At 43.2% G+C, this 18,600-nt stretch overlaps 1 protein-coding gene across 1 annotated transcript in view; it reads right to left on the bottom strand.

Annotated features, from left to right (window-relative positions):
- Window positions 1–18,600, bottom strand: part of LOC125453044 (FERM, ARHGEF and pleckstrin domain-containing protein 1) — a 262,857-nt gene that overhangs the window by 233,310 nt on the left and 10,947 nt on the right. The window contains exon 2 of the mRNA XM_048532094.2: window positions 1,565–1,769. Coding sequence (XP_048388051.1) covers window positions 1,565–1,747 — 183 coding nt within the window. The 5' untranslated portion in view covers window positions 1,748–1,769. The remainder of the gene's footprint in view (window positions 1–1,564; window positions 1,770–18,600) is intronic.

The raw sequence follows: 18,600 nt of genomic DNA on the forward strand, positions 1-18,600 counted from the left end.
GGGCGCTGGCTGTGAACTGCAATTTTTACAGCATCATTTCAATGATAACACTTCAGAAATTCACACATTTTTGATCATTAATATATGTAAAAGCACATTGGGAAGTCTAGTGCAGGGGAATGGCACAACAGAATTGCAAGTCTTTCTTGCTTCTTTGCTAACAGAGTCAGGACCATGTTCACCCTATGTTTGAGAGCAGCTATGTACATGTAGATTATGTGCAGTTTGTTCTTCCAATGTTTTTGCCTGATCAGCTTTAATTCAGAAGGTTGTGGTCAGAAGGTTCATTCCAGTCCTTCAGGGCAGCAGCCAATGGCGATGGTCCAATGCAGCGCCAAGATAGTCCAGCAGCCAATGGCAATGCTCCAATGCAGCGCTAAGGGAGGGCAGCATCCAATGCTGACGCTCCAATGCAGCACAGAGGGAATGCAGCAGCAATGCAGTGTTCCTCATTGGTTACCTTGTCATTGGGAAAATTTGCTTAGGGTCCTCATCCAAATACTGCTTCTTGACAATGATTGTTCTCCAACCTGTTTCATGGTCATGTCATGTGACCTTGGTTAATCTCTCATTTCACACTGGTAGATGAAGAAAGAAAACTATAATTGCATAATTAACTGTTTTGTTCTACTGTCAAATTCTTTCTTTTTGACTGGAATGGCCTTATGGTATTATGGAATGGTGCATGTCCAACAACACAAGATCAACACCATCCAGGCCAAAGCAGCCTGCTTAACTGGCACAACACCCCAGCAGCATTGCATGCACCATCTACATGATGCACTGTATCTACATTAAGGTTTCTCCCACTGCACCTTCTAAACCTGCAACCTCTACAAACTCCAAGCGCAGGGGCAGCAGAGAAAACAGAACCACTTGCAAATTCTCCTCCAAGCATCATACCATCATGACTCAGAACTACAATCGGTGGTATTTCACCATTGCTGTGTCAAAACTACAGAAGTTCCTTCGGTACAGCACTGTGGTTGGTGCATCTGTCTGCCACAGGGATGACTGCTGTTCAAGGCAACTTCAGTGAAGATTACATTTCAAGAAGAAATAGCAAAAGGGGTGTGACAATGTGATCGAGATTTAAAAATCAGACTGCAGGACAAATGCACACTACACAAATCCAGATACGCTCTGTCTCAAACACTCAAAGATGCAACAGCAAAACCAGTTCATATTTGCTCTCCACAGTCAACAGGAACAAGAAAGTAATGACAAAAGCAGCAGGGCTGCAATTTATCTCCTTGGTCTTCAAACCTTTGAAAAGTTCGGCAAAATGTTTCAGATGACGCACCATCATTAACAGCACGTGCACTCAGGTTAAGAGCAGAAATTGCAGAGTCAGGAGTCTGCTCAGTTCACTCAAGCTGGAAATAAGCGATCAATCGCAATGTCACTGGTGATAAACTGCAAAAATCAAGCCATTCCACAAACAACACCAAGTAATACGAAGTAACCCAGAAATCACTGTTGGCTTTTGGTACAGAGTCTAGGAGGGGGAGGGTGAGAACTTCAACCCTACAGACTCCTGGATTTATTGAAAAAAGAATCTTACCGGAATCTCATACACTTCCTGTGTGTCATCCAGCAGAAGGACTTTCATGGGGATAAGTTTGCCCGAGGGAGAGCTGGGTGGTTTCTGACCAGGTTCCAGGGTGCTAATCCCAGTGTTCTCTTGTCCTCCCAACCTGGCTCCAGGACTGGGAGGTGAATGATGTGTCAGCTCTACATCTGCCATAGTCAGAGGAAAAGCTGCCTGCCTGGAAAAGAAAAGAACAGAGTAATTAAAATATAGCTTAATGCTTTTCTACTATTGATATCTGCTCACTTCTGCCACAACAGAGGGGACCATCAACATAAAGACTAGATGTGACAGTGGAGTTTTAGGGGTAAGTGAAATTTAAAATATATGTTTTTGCTGTACAACCCCACATATGACAGAAACAGACCATTCCATTCAGCCCAATTGATCAGTGCCAGTGTTCATACTTCACAGTCACCTCCCCACACTCTATTTCACTTGGCCCCATAATATCATTCTATTCTACCCTCCCCCGCCCCCTCACTTCTCTAACTAGCTTCCTCTTAGATGTAGCTGCATTATGTGCTTTAACTATATTATGGTAATGAGTCCCAAATTCCCACCCTGCTCCAGGTATGGAGGTACCTACTGAATTCCCACTGGATGTTTCAGTGACAATTTACATACTTAAGCTTTGGACTCACCCAGAGGTGGAAACATCCTCTTTAAATCGAAGCCTAGATAATCCCTTCACTTCTTTCAGTCGGCACGGCAGCTCAGTGGTTAGCACAGTTGCCCAACAGTGGCAGGGACCTGGGTTTGATTCCACCCTCGGGCAACTGTCTGTGTGGAGTTTACACATTCTCCCCATATCTGTGTGGGTTTCCTCCGGGTGCTCCAGTTTTCTCCCACAGTCCAAAGGTGTGCAGGCCAGGTGGATTGGCCATGCTAAATTGCCCCTTAGCATCCAGGGATATGCAGGCTGGGTGGATTAGCCATGGAAAAGGCAGGGTGGGAGTGGGCCTGTGGATTGATATGGACTCAATGGGCTAAATGGCCTGGTTCCACACTGAAGGGAAGACACATTGTCTTTTGAGAATCAGTGCAACTAAAAAGGAAATTATGACGGCAGCTTTTATTCACCCAGGAGAAGATTATTATGGAGTGAGGTGTTTGACAAGATTACTTGCATTTAACAGAGTGGATTGTCCAGAGGCACTTCATGGGATCACTGTCTGTCCACTGCCCCTCTTCCTTTAAGACCTATTCTGAAGGTCAGTGGACCCGAAACATTAACTCCGCTTTCTCGCCACAGACGCTGCCCGAGCTGCTGAGTTTTGCCAGCAATTTCCGTTGTTAATACATTTTACATGCCTGACAAGTACCTTGACCCTCGCATTGTGTTAAAGGTGGTGTATGAAGAAACAAGTTGTTCCTAGGGCATCGGTGCATTAAAAAGGAGAAAATGGTAGGGGATTCAGTAAGTTAGTAAAGAATACACATAACTCTGATATCGCACAGAAATGGTCCAGGGAAGTATTCCAATCAATTGTGACTCCCTGCAGATAAACAGCTGGCCACATTCATGCTGAAAACTTGCCAACCTCGAAGAACAACATTGTTCCTGTACAGCTTCAGCCCAGTAAAAGAATTAAGGATACTGTATTTATCTAGCACCTTTCAGTCTTGGTGAAAGCTGAGCGCATTGTATTAGCTGAGAGAGGTTGGTGAGTCGAAGATCCTTTCAAACAATGCTAACTCTATAAACTTAGCACAAGGTCCAGGCTCAGTGACATGGTTTTGCTATTAACATAGTTAAGTTTAACGCTCTACTGTATGCCTTTCACTATGTCAGGCTATCCCAAAAAAACTTCGCAGCCAATCAATAATGCAGTCTCTGCTGTTAAAAATCTATTACCTCAAATGCTAAAGTGTAATGTGCAACACATCTCTTTTATTGCACAGTTTAACACTGCACCGAGTTTTGGTTCAAGACAGACTAGATAAGGAAAATGCAAAGACAAGGATTATCTTCGGGCTTAGATTTCAGAAGTAACATTTCTGATACATTAATACAAAATACTGCTGGACATTAAAAGTATAGATAAGTCATGGTCGAATCTTATAGTTCACATTGGTTAAGACTAATTTATCTCCTTCATGCAAGTCTTTCAGAGCATATAGTATTCCTGTCTGGATTGTTGAATGTAGTGTAATATTGCTCACACTGTATAATTTAGACTCACAGATGTGCAGCTCGATGACATCATCACAAGGTTGCTCCAGGGCCCTGAAGCCCTCACACAATATCCTCCCTGTAGTTGCTGAGGTCGCTTAAGGCATCCAATTCCCTGCCTCCTCCAAAGCGATATCAAAGGATGAATCATGATTAGCAACCCTTTGGAAACAGGAATACCACATGGGGATACAGAGGTTCTGTTGTAATGTAGGAAACGCAACAACAAATTTACGCACAGCAAGTACTCACAGGCAGGATGGTAACGTAGGCCAGATAATCTGTTTTAGTGATGCGAGTTGAGGGTCAACATTGGCCAGTCCACTGTCCTTCTTCAAAATACTGCCATGGGATCTCTGACCACTTTGAGGGCGTAGGTTTAATAACTCATCTGAAAGATGGCAACTCCAACAGTGTGGAGCTCCTTCAATATTACACTAGGGGCTCAAATCCGCAACTTTCAGATCCATTGGGATTGGGTAGAGTGCTAGTAACAGAAGGAACAAACTAAACTCTAGCTCTATCCTAGACCAGTCCGAACCTGGATGCCTAAAACCTGAGAGAAAAACCTGAGTGTGGAGCCAAGTGCCATAACACAGGGTAGCTGCAAGACAGAAAACAGCCTGATAGAAGATAAGATAAACGGAGCACAAATGATGCAGTAAAATGCTCGCAACAGATGGAAGAAAGGGACCTGCGAGAGATAAAGAAGTAAGTATCATGGGAAAGGGGGAAATTGTGACTGAAATGTTGAAGATTTGCAGAAGGCTGTCAGAAATCTCTGAGAAATGGGAACTTTGCAGTTTTACATTAAACATTACATAAAACTAAATCAATCTAATGAATGAAGTCAAGGCAAACTCTAATCCCTTACACATTTCACTCCAGCATCCATGAAGATTTCCATCACAAATATGAAAAAAAGGTTGCAGGGCTGGCTACACTGGCTAAATTTGTGGGAAATGTACCTCATTGAAGAATCCCTATTTGGTGGAAGCAGGCCACTCCACCCTTCAAGCCCACACTGACCCTCTAAAGAGCATCCCACCCAGACCCATTTCCTTACCCCTGTAACCTTGCATTTCCCTGCACCTAACCTACACATCCCTGAATACTATAGGCAAGTTAGCATGGCCAATCCACCTGGCCTGCACAACTTTGCACTGTGGGAGGAAATCGGAGCAGCCAGAGGAAACCCACACAGATACGAGAAGAACGTGCAAACTCCACGCAGACAGTCGCCCAAGGTTGGAATCGAGCTTGGGTCCCTGGTGCTATGAGGCAGGAGCGCTAACCACTGTGCCACTGTGCGTGCTGAGTACCAGGAAACCCAAACCCCTTGTGGATTGCCAACCTCAGCTCCTCAAGGAACAAGCTTTGCATAAAGTAAATTATCTCACACTGAATCTCAAGCACTAAAATGGGAGCAATATTATCCTTAAGAAACATAAGCTGAACCAAGTAACATTGTGGATTTGGTTTCTGTTCACTCGCTCAATTCCTCACTATGCTGTTAGCCACTACTTTGTGGGCTTTGGAGTGTCAACACTGTTGATATTCCCTCCTAACCACAATCAAACATGCTTTGGATTTTGGATCAGTTGCTAGTTCTGTGTGTGCTGCAAATGGTACAGAGTTCTCTGCTTCAATAATGCACACGGTGTCATTTGCTCATCTTTCTTTTGTATTGAAGGAGTTGCCTCTGAGTAATGACAGCCACAGAACATAAGGGTAAAAATTCTAAGGCCGTTTAAGAGTTGATAATGAAGGTACTAATCTCCAACACTCCCTGTGCGCAAGGTGATTTAGGGTCAACAAGTATTGAAAGTACCTCATCACCGTGCCCAAAACAGACTACAATGTAAGAAGTCCTTTAAAAGCTGGGTAAACATGTTCTTAGCTTGCTAGGTGTTTTGAGTGCACATCGCCCCCACGATTTGACTGCAACAAATAGTTCAAAGGACTGTACTCGTACCTAAACCAGAAAGTGGTGGCTGATTGCAGTTTGGCATTCTTGCCATTGACCTAAAGACCAAGATGGAACACTAAAGAAATGTGTCTCTCTCTTCAGCAGAACTGAGAAATTGTATAGCTTGTCTTCTCTTTTCATTCTCACTCCTCCCAAATCCAGTAGGGACAAGGAGAAACAAAAATGCAAGAGAGGAACATAGAATGGATGATAGAAGATCATAGAATCCCTACATTTGGCTCAACAAGTCCACATCAACCCTCACAGCATCCCACCCAGACACATCCCCCTATAACCTCCCATAATCTGCACATTCCTGCACAATACGGACAATTTTGCATGGCCAATCCACCTAACCTGGACTTTGGGAGGAAACTGGAGCACCCGGAGGAAACCCACACAGACATGGGCAGAACGTGCAAACTCCACACAGACATTCGCCTGAGGGTGGAAATGAACCTGGGTCCCTGGTGCTGTGAGGCACCAATGCTAACCACTGAGCCACTGTGCTACCCCAGTAAGAAGATCGGGGCTTAGCCAGTAAGGATCAAGTATGGGACACCAGCCAAGAGTGCGTTGGAAGTTACCCCTGAAGTCTCTGACAAACCTGCACTGTTTTTATTACTATGAGGTTGAACCAAGTTCATGTGGACCCTTCAAAGCCATACAGACTTTTCTGAAAGAAGTGAATGACAGTGGCTAGAAGCATTGCATAGTGATGGCCCCAATTCCGAACTCAAGGCCAACACAATGGCTCAGAGGAATGCCAGGCCAGTTTACTGCTGGCCCTGTCCGGTGCCCTGAGCTTTAATGGAGAACATAGAGCAAGAGCCTGAAAAGTCATTATTGCGAAATCCGAACAGAATAACTGGACTTTTCATATAGTGGTAGCACCAAAGGCAAATGGACTATAAAAGTAACTGTGAATCAGGTACTAGAATGCAATCTACTTGATCATTTTTGAACTAGCATGGACCTATTCATATGTTGTGAAGAGACCAGATCTTTTTAAAATTAGATCTGACAAATGCCGATCTGCAATTTGAATGAAATGATAAATCAAAGTTTGCTAACAATTAAATGTAATTACTTCAGCTTCTTTGGCTACTGTTTGGTGTTTCATTAGTGCCCAGAATTTTTCAAAGGGGCAACAAAGCAAATTTTGCAATGAATTCAAGGAATAGGTGTGTTTGGAAGGCTACTTATTTCAACTCCAAATAGTCAGCATGAAATTGAGAAGCAAATCTGTAAAGGGATCTGTTACCTGTAAGAATAATAGGGTGGTAATGGTAGGGGGTTTTAACTTTGCAAACATAGACTGGGACTTCCATAGTGTTACCGCTTGGATGGAGAGGAATTTGTTAACTGCACAAGAAAATTTTTTGATTCCGTGAGTGCAGATATCTACTGGAGAAGGTGCAAAACTTAGCTTACACTTGGGAAGTAAGGCAGGGCAGGTGACCTAGGCGTCAGTGGGGGAGCACTTTGGAGTCAGTGACCATAATTCTAATAGTTTTAATATAGTGATGCAAAAGGACAGAGCAAATCTACAAGTTAAAGTTCTAAATTGGAGGAAGGCGGTTTCAGCTAAGAACGTTCAAAAGTTAATGGAGGGAGCGTGGATGTTTGCAGGTAAAGGAGGAAGATGGGAAGCCTTCAAAAATGATATAACGGGAGTCAAGGAACAGTATGTTCCCATTAGAGTGAAGGGCTGCAGGGTAGGGAATGCTAGGGAATTTCAGGTTTTTGTCAAGAATAAGGAGGAAGCATGTCTTGTTATAGACTGCAGGGATCAAGTGATTCCCTAGAAAAGTATAAAGGCAACAGGAGTATACTTAAGAGGGAAATCAAGATGGCACAAAGAGAACATGAGATAGCTTTGACAAATAGGGTTAAGGAGAATCCAAAGGGATTCTACAAATACATTAATGACAAAAGGATAATGAGGGAGAGAATAAGGCCCTTTACAGATCAGCATGGCCACCCATGTGTGGAACTGAGGATCAGTGCTGGGTCTGCTGCTTTTCATTATTTATATAAATGATTTGGATGGGAATATCAGAGGCATGGTTAGCAAGCTTGCAGAGGACACAAAATTAGAGGTGTAGTGGACAATGAAGAAGGTAGCCTCTGGGTATAACAGGACCTTGATCAGATGGGCCAGTGGGCTGATGGAGTTTAATTTATATAAATGTGAGATTCTGCATTTTAGTAAGGCAAGTCATGGGAGGACTTATACACTATATGGTAAGGTCCTGGGGTGTGTTGCTGAACAAAGAAACCTTGGAGTGGCTGGTGAATAGTTCCTTGAAAGTGGAGTCACAGGAATAGTGAAGGTAGTGTTTGGTATGCTTGTCTTTATTGGTCAGTGCATTGGGTATAGGAGTTGGGAGGTCATGTTGCGGCTGGGCAGCACATTGGTAAGGCCACTATTGGAATACTGTGTGCATTCTGGTCTCCCTGTTATAGGAAGGATGTTGTGAAACTTGAAAGAGTTCAGAAAAGATTTACAAGGATAGCGCCAGTGTTAGAGGGGTTGAGCTAATAGGGAGAGGCTGAATAGGCTGGGGCTATTTTTCCTGGAGAGTCAGAGGCCGACGGATATCAAGTGGAGGCTTGGAGACCACTTTGTGGAACACCTACGCTTGGTTCGTGACAAATGACTGCACCTCCCAGTCACAAACTACTTCCACTCCCACTCCGTGGACGACATGTCCATCCTGGACCTCCTCCAGTGCCATAACAATGCTACCTGAAGCATATTTTCCTTGGGAACCCTGCAGCCTAGTGCTCTCAATATGGACTTCACAAGCTTCAAAATCTCCCCACCCCGATCTCATCCCAAAACCAGCCCAGCTCATCCCCACTCCTAACCTCATCCCAAAACCAGCCCAGCTCGACACAGCCTCCTTGGCCTGTCCGTCTTTTCTCCCACCTATCCGCTCCTCTCACCTCACTGACCAACCACCACCCTTACCTCCTGCCTACCAGCCTCATCACCACCTCCTTGACCTGTCTGTCTTCCTTTGACCAACCAAAGCCCTTCCCAACTCCCCACCTACACTCACCTTTACTGGCTCCACCCCTGCCTCCTTGACCTGTCCGTCGCTGCTCTACCTATCTGCTCCGTTATTCACCTTCCATCTGCCTCACCCTTTCTCTCTATTTACCTCAGAATCCCTTCACCTCTCCCATTTCTGAAAAAGGATCCAGACCCAAAACATCAGCGTTCCAACTCCTCTGATGCTGCTTGGCCTACTGTGTTCATCCAGCGCTACACCTTGTTATCACACATTCTCCAGCATTCCCTAGTTCCTACTATCACTGAACTTATTTGTGACAGGCAACATGGTTTTGTACATGGAAGGTCCTGTCTCAGAAACTTGATTCAGTTTTTTTGAGGAAATGACAAAGGTGATTGATGAGGCCAGGATGTAGATGTCTGAATGGACTTTGGCAAGACCTTTAACAAGTCCTTCATAATAGGCTGATACAAAAGTTGAAGTCACATGGGATCCATGGTGAGCTGGTAAGATGGATAAAGAACTGACCGCCATAGAAGACAGAGAATAGTGGTGGAAAGCTGCTTTTTAGATTACAGATCTGTGATCAATGGTTTGATTTGATTTGATTTATTGTAGTCACATGTTCCTAATTACAATAAAAAGTTTTGTTTGGCAAGCAGTGTAGGCTGATCATAGCACACAAGGACATACAGATTATAGGGTGCTCAGGCAGAGAAAGGTATGACGAGGTTACGGCTGCACAGGAGGCGTACAAAGCAAGATCAATATTAGCAAGATCAACATTTTTTGAAGTTAGAGAGGTCCAATCAGCAGTCTAATAACAGCAGGGAAGAAGCTGTTCTTGAATCTGTTGGCGTGTGTATTCAAGCTTCTATATCATCTGTCTGATGGAAGAAGTTGGAAGAGATTATAACCAGGGTGGGAAGGTTCTATGATGATGCTGATAGCCTTACCTTGGCAACAAGAAGCATAAATGAAGTCCATGCATGGGAGGTTAACTTCTGTAATGGGCTGGGCTGTCCACACAACTTTCTGTAGTTTTTTACAGTCTCAGACAGAAAAGTTGCCATACCACTTTATGGAAGCTTATAAAATCATCAGGGACATGGATAAGGTTAAAAGACCTTGTTTATTTAGCTGGTATGGGGGAAACAAAGACTGGGCGACATAGGTTTAAGATGAGAGGGGAAAGATTTAAGTGGGACCCTGAGTGGCATTTTTTTCCCCACACAGAGGGTGGTACATGTATGGAATGAGCTGCCAGAGGATGTGGTGGAGGCTGGTACAATTACAACATTTAAAAGGCATCTGGATGGGTATATGAATAGGAAGGGCAATATAAACCTAAATTGGTGAAATGCTGGCAAATGGGACTAGATTTTTTTAGGATATCTGGTCGGCATGGATAAGTTGGACTGAAGAGTCTCTTTCTGTGCTATATATTTCCATGACTCTTATTTGTGACTTTTGGAATAAAATGATTTCATAAATACCTGTCACAGTTACACAACTGGAACTGATCATAAGGCACTGGCAACTAATTTTGAATCCAAAGGCTCCAGTATCCACGTCAACTACAGCCTGAAAAGATTTACAGAGATGGGCTGTTTATAATGATGACATTAAGTACAGATACTCAGAGTCATAGGGCTGCACAGCATGATAACACACCCTTCGGTCTAACTCGTCCATGCCAACTAGTTATCCTAAATCAATCTAGTCCCATTTGCCAGCATTTGTCTCAGAAGCTCTAATGTATGGAAGCAGGCCATTCGGCCCAACAAGTCCAAATCAACCCCTGGAAGGGCAATCCTCCCAGACCCACTGCCATCCCTGTAACCCTGCATTCCCCAGGGCTAATCCACCTAACAACAGATCCCTGGACACTACGGGCAGTTTAGCACGGCCAATCCACCTAACTTTCACGTCTTTGGACTGTGGGAAGAAACTGAAGCACCAGAGGAAACCCACACAGACACATCGGGGAGAAACTCCACCCAGACAGCCATCTGAGGCTGAAATTGAGCCTGCGTCTCTGGCGCTGTGACAGAGCAGTGCTAACCACTAGGCTATGGTGCTGCCACAGCCCTCTAAACCCTCCCTATTCCAATGCAAAGCAACGTGAAGGTTACCAGCCACATGTGAATGCAGGATCCAGCAGGAAAGATGTATTTTTGTTTTCCTATGCAGATGAGTTGCCAGTCACACTTGACCACATCATCGAAACAACTCACAGGGAGCTGGAATTAGGACGGTTGAAAACACCATAAATAGGGGACCAACACAGACTGAATTTTAAATCAGACCATTTTTCTTTTCTCTTTAGAACAACAAAGGATGAGAGGTGACTTGATAGAGGTGTACAAAATGATCAGAGGTATAGATAGAGTGGACAGCCAGAGACTTGTTCCTAGGTTGGAGGTAGCTATTACCAGGGGACATAGTTTTCAAGTGAGTGGAGGTAGATATAGGGGAGTTGTCAGAGGTAGGTTCTTTACTCAGAGAGTGGTTGGGGTGTGGAATGCATTGCTGGAGAGGGTAGTGGAGTCGGCCTCATTCGGGGCATTTAAGCAGCTACTAGATAGGCATATGGTTGATAGTATAAGGAGGTTAGATCAACCTTAGGATTAGAGTAGAAGTTTGGCACAACAGTGTGGGCCGAAGGGACTGTACTGTGCTATACTGTTCTATGTTTGATGATCTCCATCAGAATGAACTACCAATGGGTAAACGTCACATATATGGTGAGTGGTAATTCCAGAAAGGTACGGATCAACACTTGTGTGGTAGTTGACAAACAGTTCAGTGTGAAGTTCTCGCTGGTGTCCAGGGTTAAATAAAAACTTTGAAGACACAGTGAAACTGTGTACAGTCTGCCGAGTTGTAAAATAAACCTACTGGCACATTTGCAGGCATGGCCATAGATTGTGACAGAAGATACACATTGATCTGATGAATTGGATAATTGGGATACACAATAGATACTTCAACGCAGGATGTGCTTGAAACCTCTACAGATCTGACTTGGAACCGGACAGACAGACCTGAAGAAGGAGAAAATTCAATTGGAGGTCAAGGGTTAAGAAAGCAGGTATTCTCTTGGCAACAGAAACTCGTTGTTAAATAAATGGAAAAACAAGAGATGTAAACAAGGTGCACAGAATTTTGAACACACTGTAACTCATTCAGTAACAGCAACCTCTTAAAAGGCCATTGGTGAATATGTATATACCAGAATAAACTGGCTTAGTTTGATGTTAGCTCTCTATCCGTTGTACCTTGTTTTCACCTGTCCTACAACAATATCACAATCATAGCACCTGTGGATTATTGCTAAAAACTCACAGCGAAGCCTGCAGCAAATTATTACTCTGATTGCTCCTGTCCAGTTCCCACTGGCCCTGCAGACATGGGGAAATATTCGAAATATTTCAAAGCATGTTGCTAATTTTTACGTTCTTCCTGAGGTTTTAGGCATGGCTCACAAGGCCAGCACTTGTTCTGTACCCCCAGCTGCCCTGGTTAATGTGGCTTGATAGACAATTTCAAAGAGCTGTTAAGTGTTAATGGCATTACTATGGGTGTGGAGTCACGTGTGAGTCAGATCAGGTGAGAATGGCACACTTCCCTTCCCTAACATACCCTCGATGGGTTTCTACAACAATTGACAATGGTTGTCCTGGCCACCATCGTTGATACTAGTTTTTGAATTAAGAAATCTGAAATATAAAATTTCAGTATCTGTCACAGTGGAATTTGAACACATCCTTGAAATGGTCTTGGTCTCTCTAGATTGTTGGTTACCAAGATGCCACCCATCTCCCAATCAGTGTCAAACATCTCAATGAACCAATGAAAAGTCTGGGACTTATTTCTTGATTTTGTTTTTCTCTATAAAATCTTCTCCATAGTCATGAGCTGCGTCAAAGAAAAATGAATAAAGTTTATCCACAAGAACAAAAATGTTCAGAAAATATCAAAACAGTAATATTGAAGCTGATTGAGGTCCATGGACTAGTCTAAAGTTAGGCCACATGTTGAGTATTTAAAATGATATCTTGCACCAAACAAACATTATCAATCCACTTGAAAAAGGGATCCTTCAATCAACATGACAACAATGGCTCTGTGACGGGGATAGATTTCTAGGACATGAACTTTTGACTATCCAATCATAAAGGAACATTATCAATCTGAAAGGCAAACTATCACAGCACACATCATGAAGAGCTAATCAGGTACCAATTAAAAGAAACACTGCTATGAAAGGCTGTGCAGATTTAAATGTGATGATAAAGCAATAAATTAACCTCTGATTGAGAATGACAACTTGCATTTTAATAGCATCTTTAACACAGTGAAACATCTGTTTCAATCAGGGGCATGTAAAAGATCCCGCGACACCAAGTTAAGGATGACTAGTGATGTTCTCCCCAGTCTCAGGCCAATATTTATCACCAACACCAACCTTACATGAAAAGGCAGATAGTCTGGCTGCAATCTCATTGTGCTGTATGTGGGAGCACTCGTGCATTAAATCCCATGTTCCCTACAATACAGCAGCGATTATGTTTCAAAATAACTTCACCTGCTTTAACGGTCAAGAATTGAAAACTGCTAAATACTTGCGTGTGTGTGTGTGTAGTCCAGGCCTTTATGTCACTTTTTCACGTGCGCCAACTTCTAGCAATGCCACAACTTTGGGACGGGGCCATACTGATGTTACATGCAGTATGGTGGGGGGGGGGGGGGGAGCGCGGAGGAGATGATTGGGGTCACAACCATTTATTGGAAGCCTCTTCTAAGCTACCAAGGGTGCTCTTCCAAGCGAAGTGGGGCATGAACTGAGCATTAAGACCAAAGGATCATTAGTTAGAAACTGGCATCATCATCTGATGTGTTGCAGGTATGCTTTTTTTTTGTTGTAGATTTTAAGTTTGTTAGTGGGTTTTAAGTATTTTTATAATCTTTTTTGGAGGAATTTCATATTTTTATCATGGTAAGGCTTTCTTTAAATGAACAAAGGCATGGGGTGTGTATTGACTGATTTAAGTTACTACAAATGTATACATTTGTTTGAGAGGAATGCAAGTTGCCAGAGATTGGAAACTCGTTTTAACAATCCAAGCACTCAGATGAAGACAAGCTTCGCCACCCTATCCCTTCACGCCACCGCTCCCACCCCCGCCACACCAATTTACCTCCTGGTTACTCTAAGCTGCATTAAACCACAGCCTCCCAAAGTCTACAACATTCACTGAAATTTATGGAGTTTTTTGTACTCAAAATGAAACTGGTCAAAGATGTCTGGTAATAAAAACTTTGACACATAATGTGTTTATGATCAGCTAAGTGCAATAAATAACAAACATTCCACTAGTTTACACTGAAATAGGATTGTCAACGCATCCATTTTTAATTAGTTCTTCAACAGTTACAGTTAGTGATTAAGGAGGAACTAGCAATGGACCCAATATAGATTAGTGAATGATAGTGTTATGGCGCAACAGTAAACGCTTTTCAATGTTCTGATTTGAAGCTTGTTAAGCGCCAAGGCTGAGCTCAGTCTGTGTGATAGCAAGTTCTCTGGCCCTGATCACTACCCTCTTGAACCTTTGCTGGGAGGTAAACAGCTTGTTTGTGACTATCATTCATTTTCAGAGTGGCCAAAGGACATTGTAGGGCCCTCTGCTGAGGCGACGTTCCATGGAACTGGATTACAGAATAGGTGAGCAGCAAAAAAAAAGTGAACACTTCAAAAAAAAATGTCAGGCTATTAACAGACGGTGTTCCTGCTGACGTTAAATATCAAAGTCTCCACTTTTCTCAAACCCTCAACTCATGCTAAGTATAAAAGCAGCAACTTACATTTATATACTTAGCTTGGTAAGGTATCCCAAGGCACCTAGTGGGGGAGCATTACCAAACACCTAGGCCTATATAAAGAACATAAACATGAGGTGGTGTAAACCATACAGCCCCTCAAACATGCTTTGCCATTTTGTAGTTTGTAGGAGACTGCCTCCTAGTCTGAAGTTTGGGAAATGATGAACACACTTTACAGTCTCCCCTTCAACAGACACAAAAGCCCAAATAGGTGAACAACCTATATCTGGGTTGATATAAAGAGTCAAATAAAAGCAAAATACTGCAGATGCTGAAATTGAAATAAATATTAAGCGCTGGATAAACTGAGCAGGTCTGGCAGCACCGACAAGGACAGAATTAGAGCTAACATCGAGCCCAGTATGACCCTACTTCAGAACTCAAGGCTAGCTGGACTCAAAACATTAACGCTGTTTCTCTCTCCACAGACACTACTGAGTTTCTCCAGCAGTATCGGCTTTGATTTCTGATTTGATGGGTTTTGCTTTAGAAACAGTCAAGAACAGGTCGTGGCCCTCGTCTGCAGAATTGAACAGATTGGAAATGGCTTGCAAATCAGGTGCAGATCAACTGGACCTGCTCAGCTTTCAATAACTGAGCTGGTGAGCATTTGACAACAGATAATCTCCACAACAAAAGTACCAATGTACAGGGCAATTGGTATCACCACATCTCTCTACTACAACGAGAGCTGGACTATAAATCAGGGACAGTAGAGAAAAAGAGATTTCATCAGCAATGTCTCTGTCCCATTCAAGTAGAGGACCATCCAATCAAATACCAACATCCATCCTAAAATCAGCTCTATAATCATTCAGGTAAAACTCCTGCAAAATCAACTACAGTGAATGAAAAACATCTCCGCCATCACGTTCCTTTTTCTCAACTCCCCAATGACCAGTGTTCCAGGGGATGAGAAAGAAAACAGCAGTAAGACATCCCCATATCCCTTGACTCAAAGTGTCCAAAAATTCACCAATCTTGTGTTTGACTTACTCAACAACTATTCACAGCTCTTTGAGGGAAAAAGTTCCAAGTGAAAGGAAATATTGGGACCAGGTGACTCAAAACTTGATCAGAGAAGTCCATTTTTTAGGAATATGCGAAAGGAGATGGAGGGGAACTGTGGTTTAGGGAGGAAAGTAAACAGCATGGGATCCAGGCAACTTAAGATATGGCCACCAATGGCGAAGAGATTAAAATCAGGGATGTAAAAGAAGTCAGAATTAAAGAAGGAGAACAGAGATCTCACAAATAACAACCTGAATTTATATGTCTTTAATGTCCCAAGATGCTTCACAACATCAAACAAAATTTGATACTGAGACACAGAACGAAGTACTTACACAAGTGACCAGAAGCTTGGACGCACAGTTAAGATTTATGGTTGAAAAATTATTCGGTCTGAATGAACAAAATTAAGGTCAACACAATTCCTGTCTATGTCGTTGAGATAGCAAGAACGGCAAATGCTGGAGTCAGAGATAACGCAGTGTGGAGCTGGAGGAACACTGAGGCATTAGATTGATGATTGAGGATCCATCAATTGCCCATCCCTAACTGCACTTGAACATATTTGCACAAGAGGCAACTTTAGACGGCAGTCACATGTAGACCAGAACAAGAAAGGTTGGTAAGTTTCATTCCCTAAGCAGCACGAGTGAACCAGATGGGTTTTTAAGACCAACCAACAATAGAAGTTATCAGAGTAAGTTTTTAATTCCAAACTTATTGAATTCAAATTGCACCATCTGGTTAAAACGGCAAGAGTGTTAACCGGGAGTTCTGGTTTACTCGACCAGTAACACCACCCCCATGCCACTGAACTCCTCGGCAATATCAGTCAAGTAGCACATGCTGGAATACAACTTATCCTCAGCATCCCAGAGTCAGAGATCAGATAGTGGAGGTAAGAGTTAAGAAAATATATCTTCACTATTACTATCTGAAAACGTTCTAGATGGCAAGATACGTTGATACACAGTACTTAAAGATCAAACAGCCATCGTTGTTAGACCCGGCCCCCATCCCCAGTGATATCTCGTTGTCTGCTGAAACTCAAATGATCAGTCACAGAGCAAAGTGTTCACTTGGCAAAGTTACCAAGAGGGCATCACCTCCGTGCCACCAGGAGAGAAACCAAGAAGCAAACAAACACTGAATTTCCTGTCTAGCTTGTGGAGTCCATAACGTGCATTTATAAAATGCTTCCAAGTAAAGTCTCCCAAGGGACTTCACAGGAGCAAAATCTGACATCAATCACATAAGAAATTGCTTGGTCAAAGAGGTAGGACTTAAGGAATGTGTTAAAGGAGTAGAGAAGTGGACAGCTTTAGGGAGCAAATTCCCGAGCTCAGGGCTCAGGAGCTTAAGATATGGCTGCCAACCATTAAAATCAGGCATGTGCGAGGTCAGAATTGGAGAAGTGCAAATGTATGGAGGGGTATGGAGCTACAGGCGATTACAGAGGGGAGGGAGGAGGGGATAGATGGAAGGACAGGTTAGGGAGTCCAGTACAAGCTGGGCAGGTTTTGGGATGCGGTCAGGGGCGGAGAGATTTTGAAGCTTGTGAAGTCCACATTGGTCACAACCAGAGCAGCTTGTTCCCGCTTCCCTAACCTGTCGTCCCTCCCACCTCAAGACCCACCCCCATCTCCTATCTGCTAGCCTCATCCCGCCTCCTTGACCTGTCCATCCTCCCTGGACTAACCTATCCCCTCCCTGCTTCCCCACCTACACTCTCCTTTACTGGCTCCAACACTGCCTCCTTGACCTGTCTGTCTCCTCTCCACCTATCTTCTCCTTCATCTGCCCTCTATCCACCTCCCCCTTTCTTCCCATTTATTTCAGAATCCCCTTCCTCTCCCCCACTTCCAAAGAAGGGTCTAAGCCTGAAATGTCAGCTTTCCTGCTCCCATGCTACTGCTTGGTCTGCTGTGTTCATCCAGCTCTACCCTTGTTGTCTCAGCAATATATACTAGATCTGTATGCCATGGTCTCTTTGTATTACTGTATATAAAGCCAGTTTGATATTTATCATCCAACTTCAAAACTATGGGAAGTATTTAGTATTATGGATTGTTGCCTGCCTGAAATGGACTGGATCCAGTTTGATGTTCAGATTCATCACATACATTACTGAGAACATTTAGTCAAGGTTTTTAACCACATTCCTAGACTAATGTGTCTGAATGTCATTTAATCATTTCTTTAATGCATCACTTGGTTATTTTACAAATCATTCTGCTATAGCTTCACACATTTTGTCAGGCAGGATGCTGAACACCTACAGACCTGCAGATTCTGCAGCACAAAACACGATCCAAAAGATACACTGCAGTAACTCACCAGGTCTCTTGTGCCTGCAATTTTTAAACCCAAGACCTCTATTGCCTAAGACAAGGGCAACAGTAGATTGCTCTCAGAGTTACACATCATCCTCACTTCGAAATATATCACCCACTGGTTCATCTTTGTTGTGTCAAAATCCTGGAACTCCCTAAGTGGTGCACTTAGACCACAGAGATCACAACAGCGCATACAGTCACAAGGCACAGAAAGAGGCCCTTCAGTCCAACCAGTCCATGCTGTCCATAATCCCAGCACATGATTGTGATTCACCCACCATCTTCTCCAGGGCAACTAGAAATGCACAAGAGATACTATCAAACAAATCAATTCTTACAATCCCTTTCAAATAGTTATCCACCTGCCTTTTGGTTACTTTTAACTCAGCTTCTGTGGCCCAAAACATATTCTAGATCTCAAGACACTGTGAAGTTTTTAAAATGTTTTCCCAAAACCCCTTGCATTCTTTTCCCAAAGCCCAACCTGTGAGACTTAAATTAGCAAACACCACAGTCTGAAATAACATGTAACTTTATTGTATGGTGGAAATGACTGCCAAACATGGAATGCTTGAGATGGTGTTATTTGTGGTCCTGCATTACAA

Source organism: Stegostoma tigrinum, chromosome 6, assembly GCF_030684315.1.
Source record: "Stegostoma tigrinum isolate sSteTig4 chromosome 6, sSteTig4.hap1, whole genome shotgun sequence".
Taxonomy (NCBI): domain Eukaryota; kingdom Metazoa; phylum Chordata; class Chondrichthyes; order Orectolobiformes; family Stegostomatidae; genus Stegostoma; species Stegostoma tigrinum.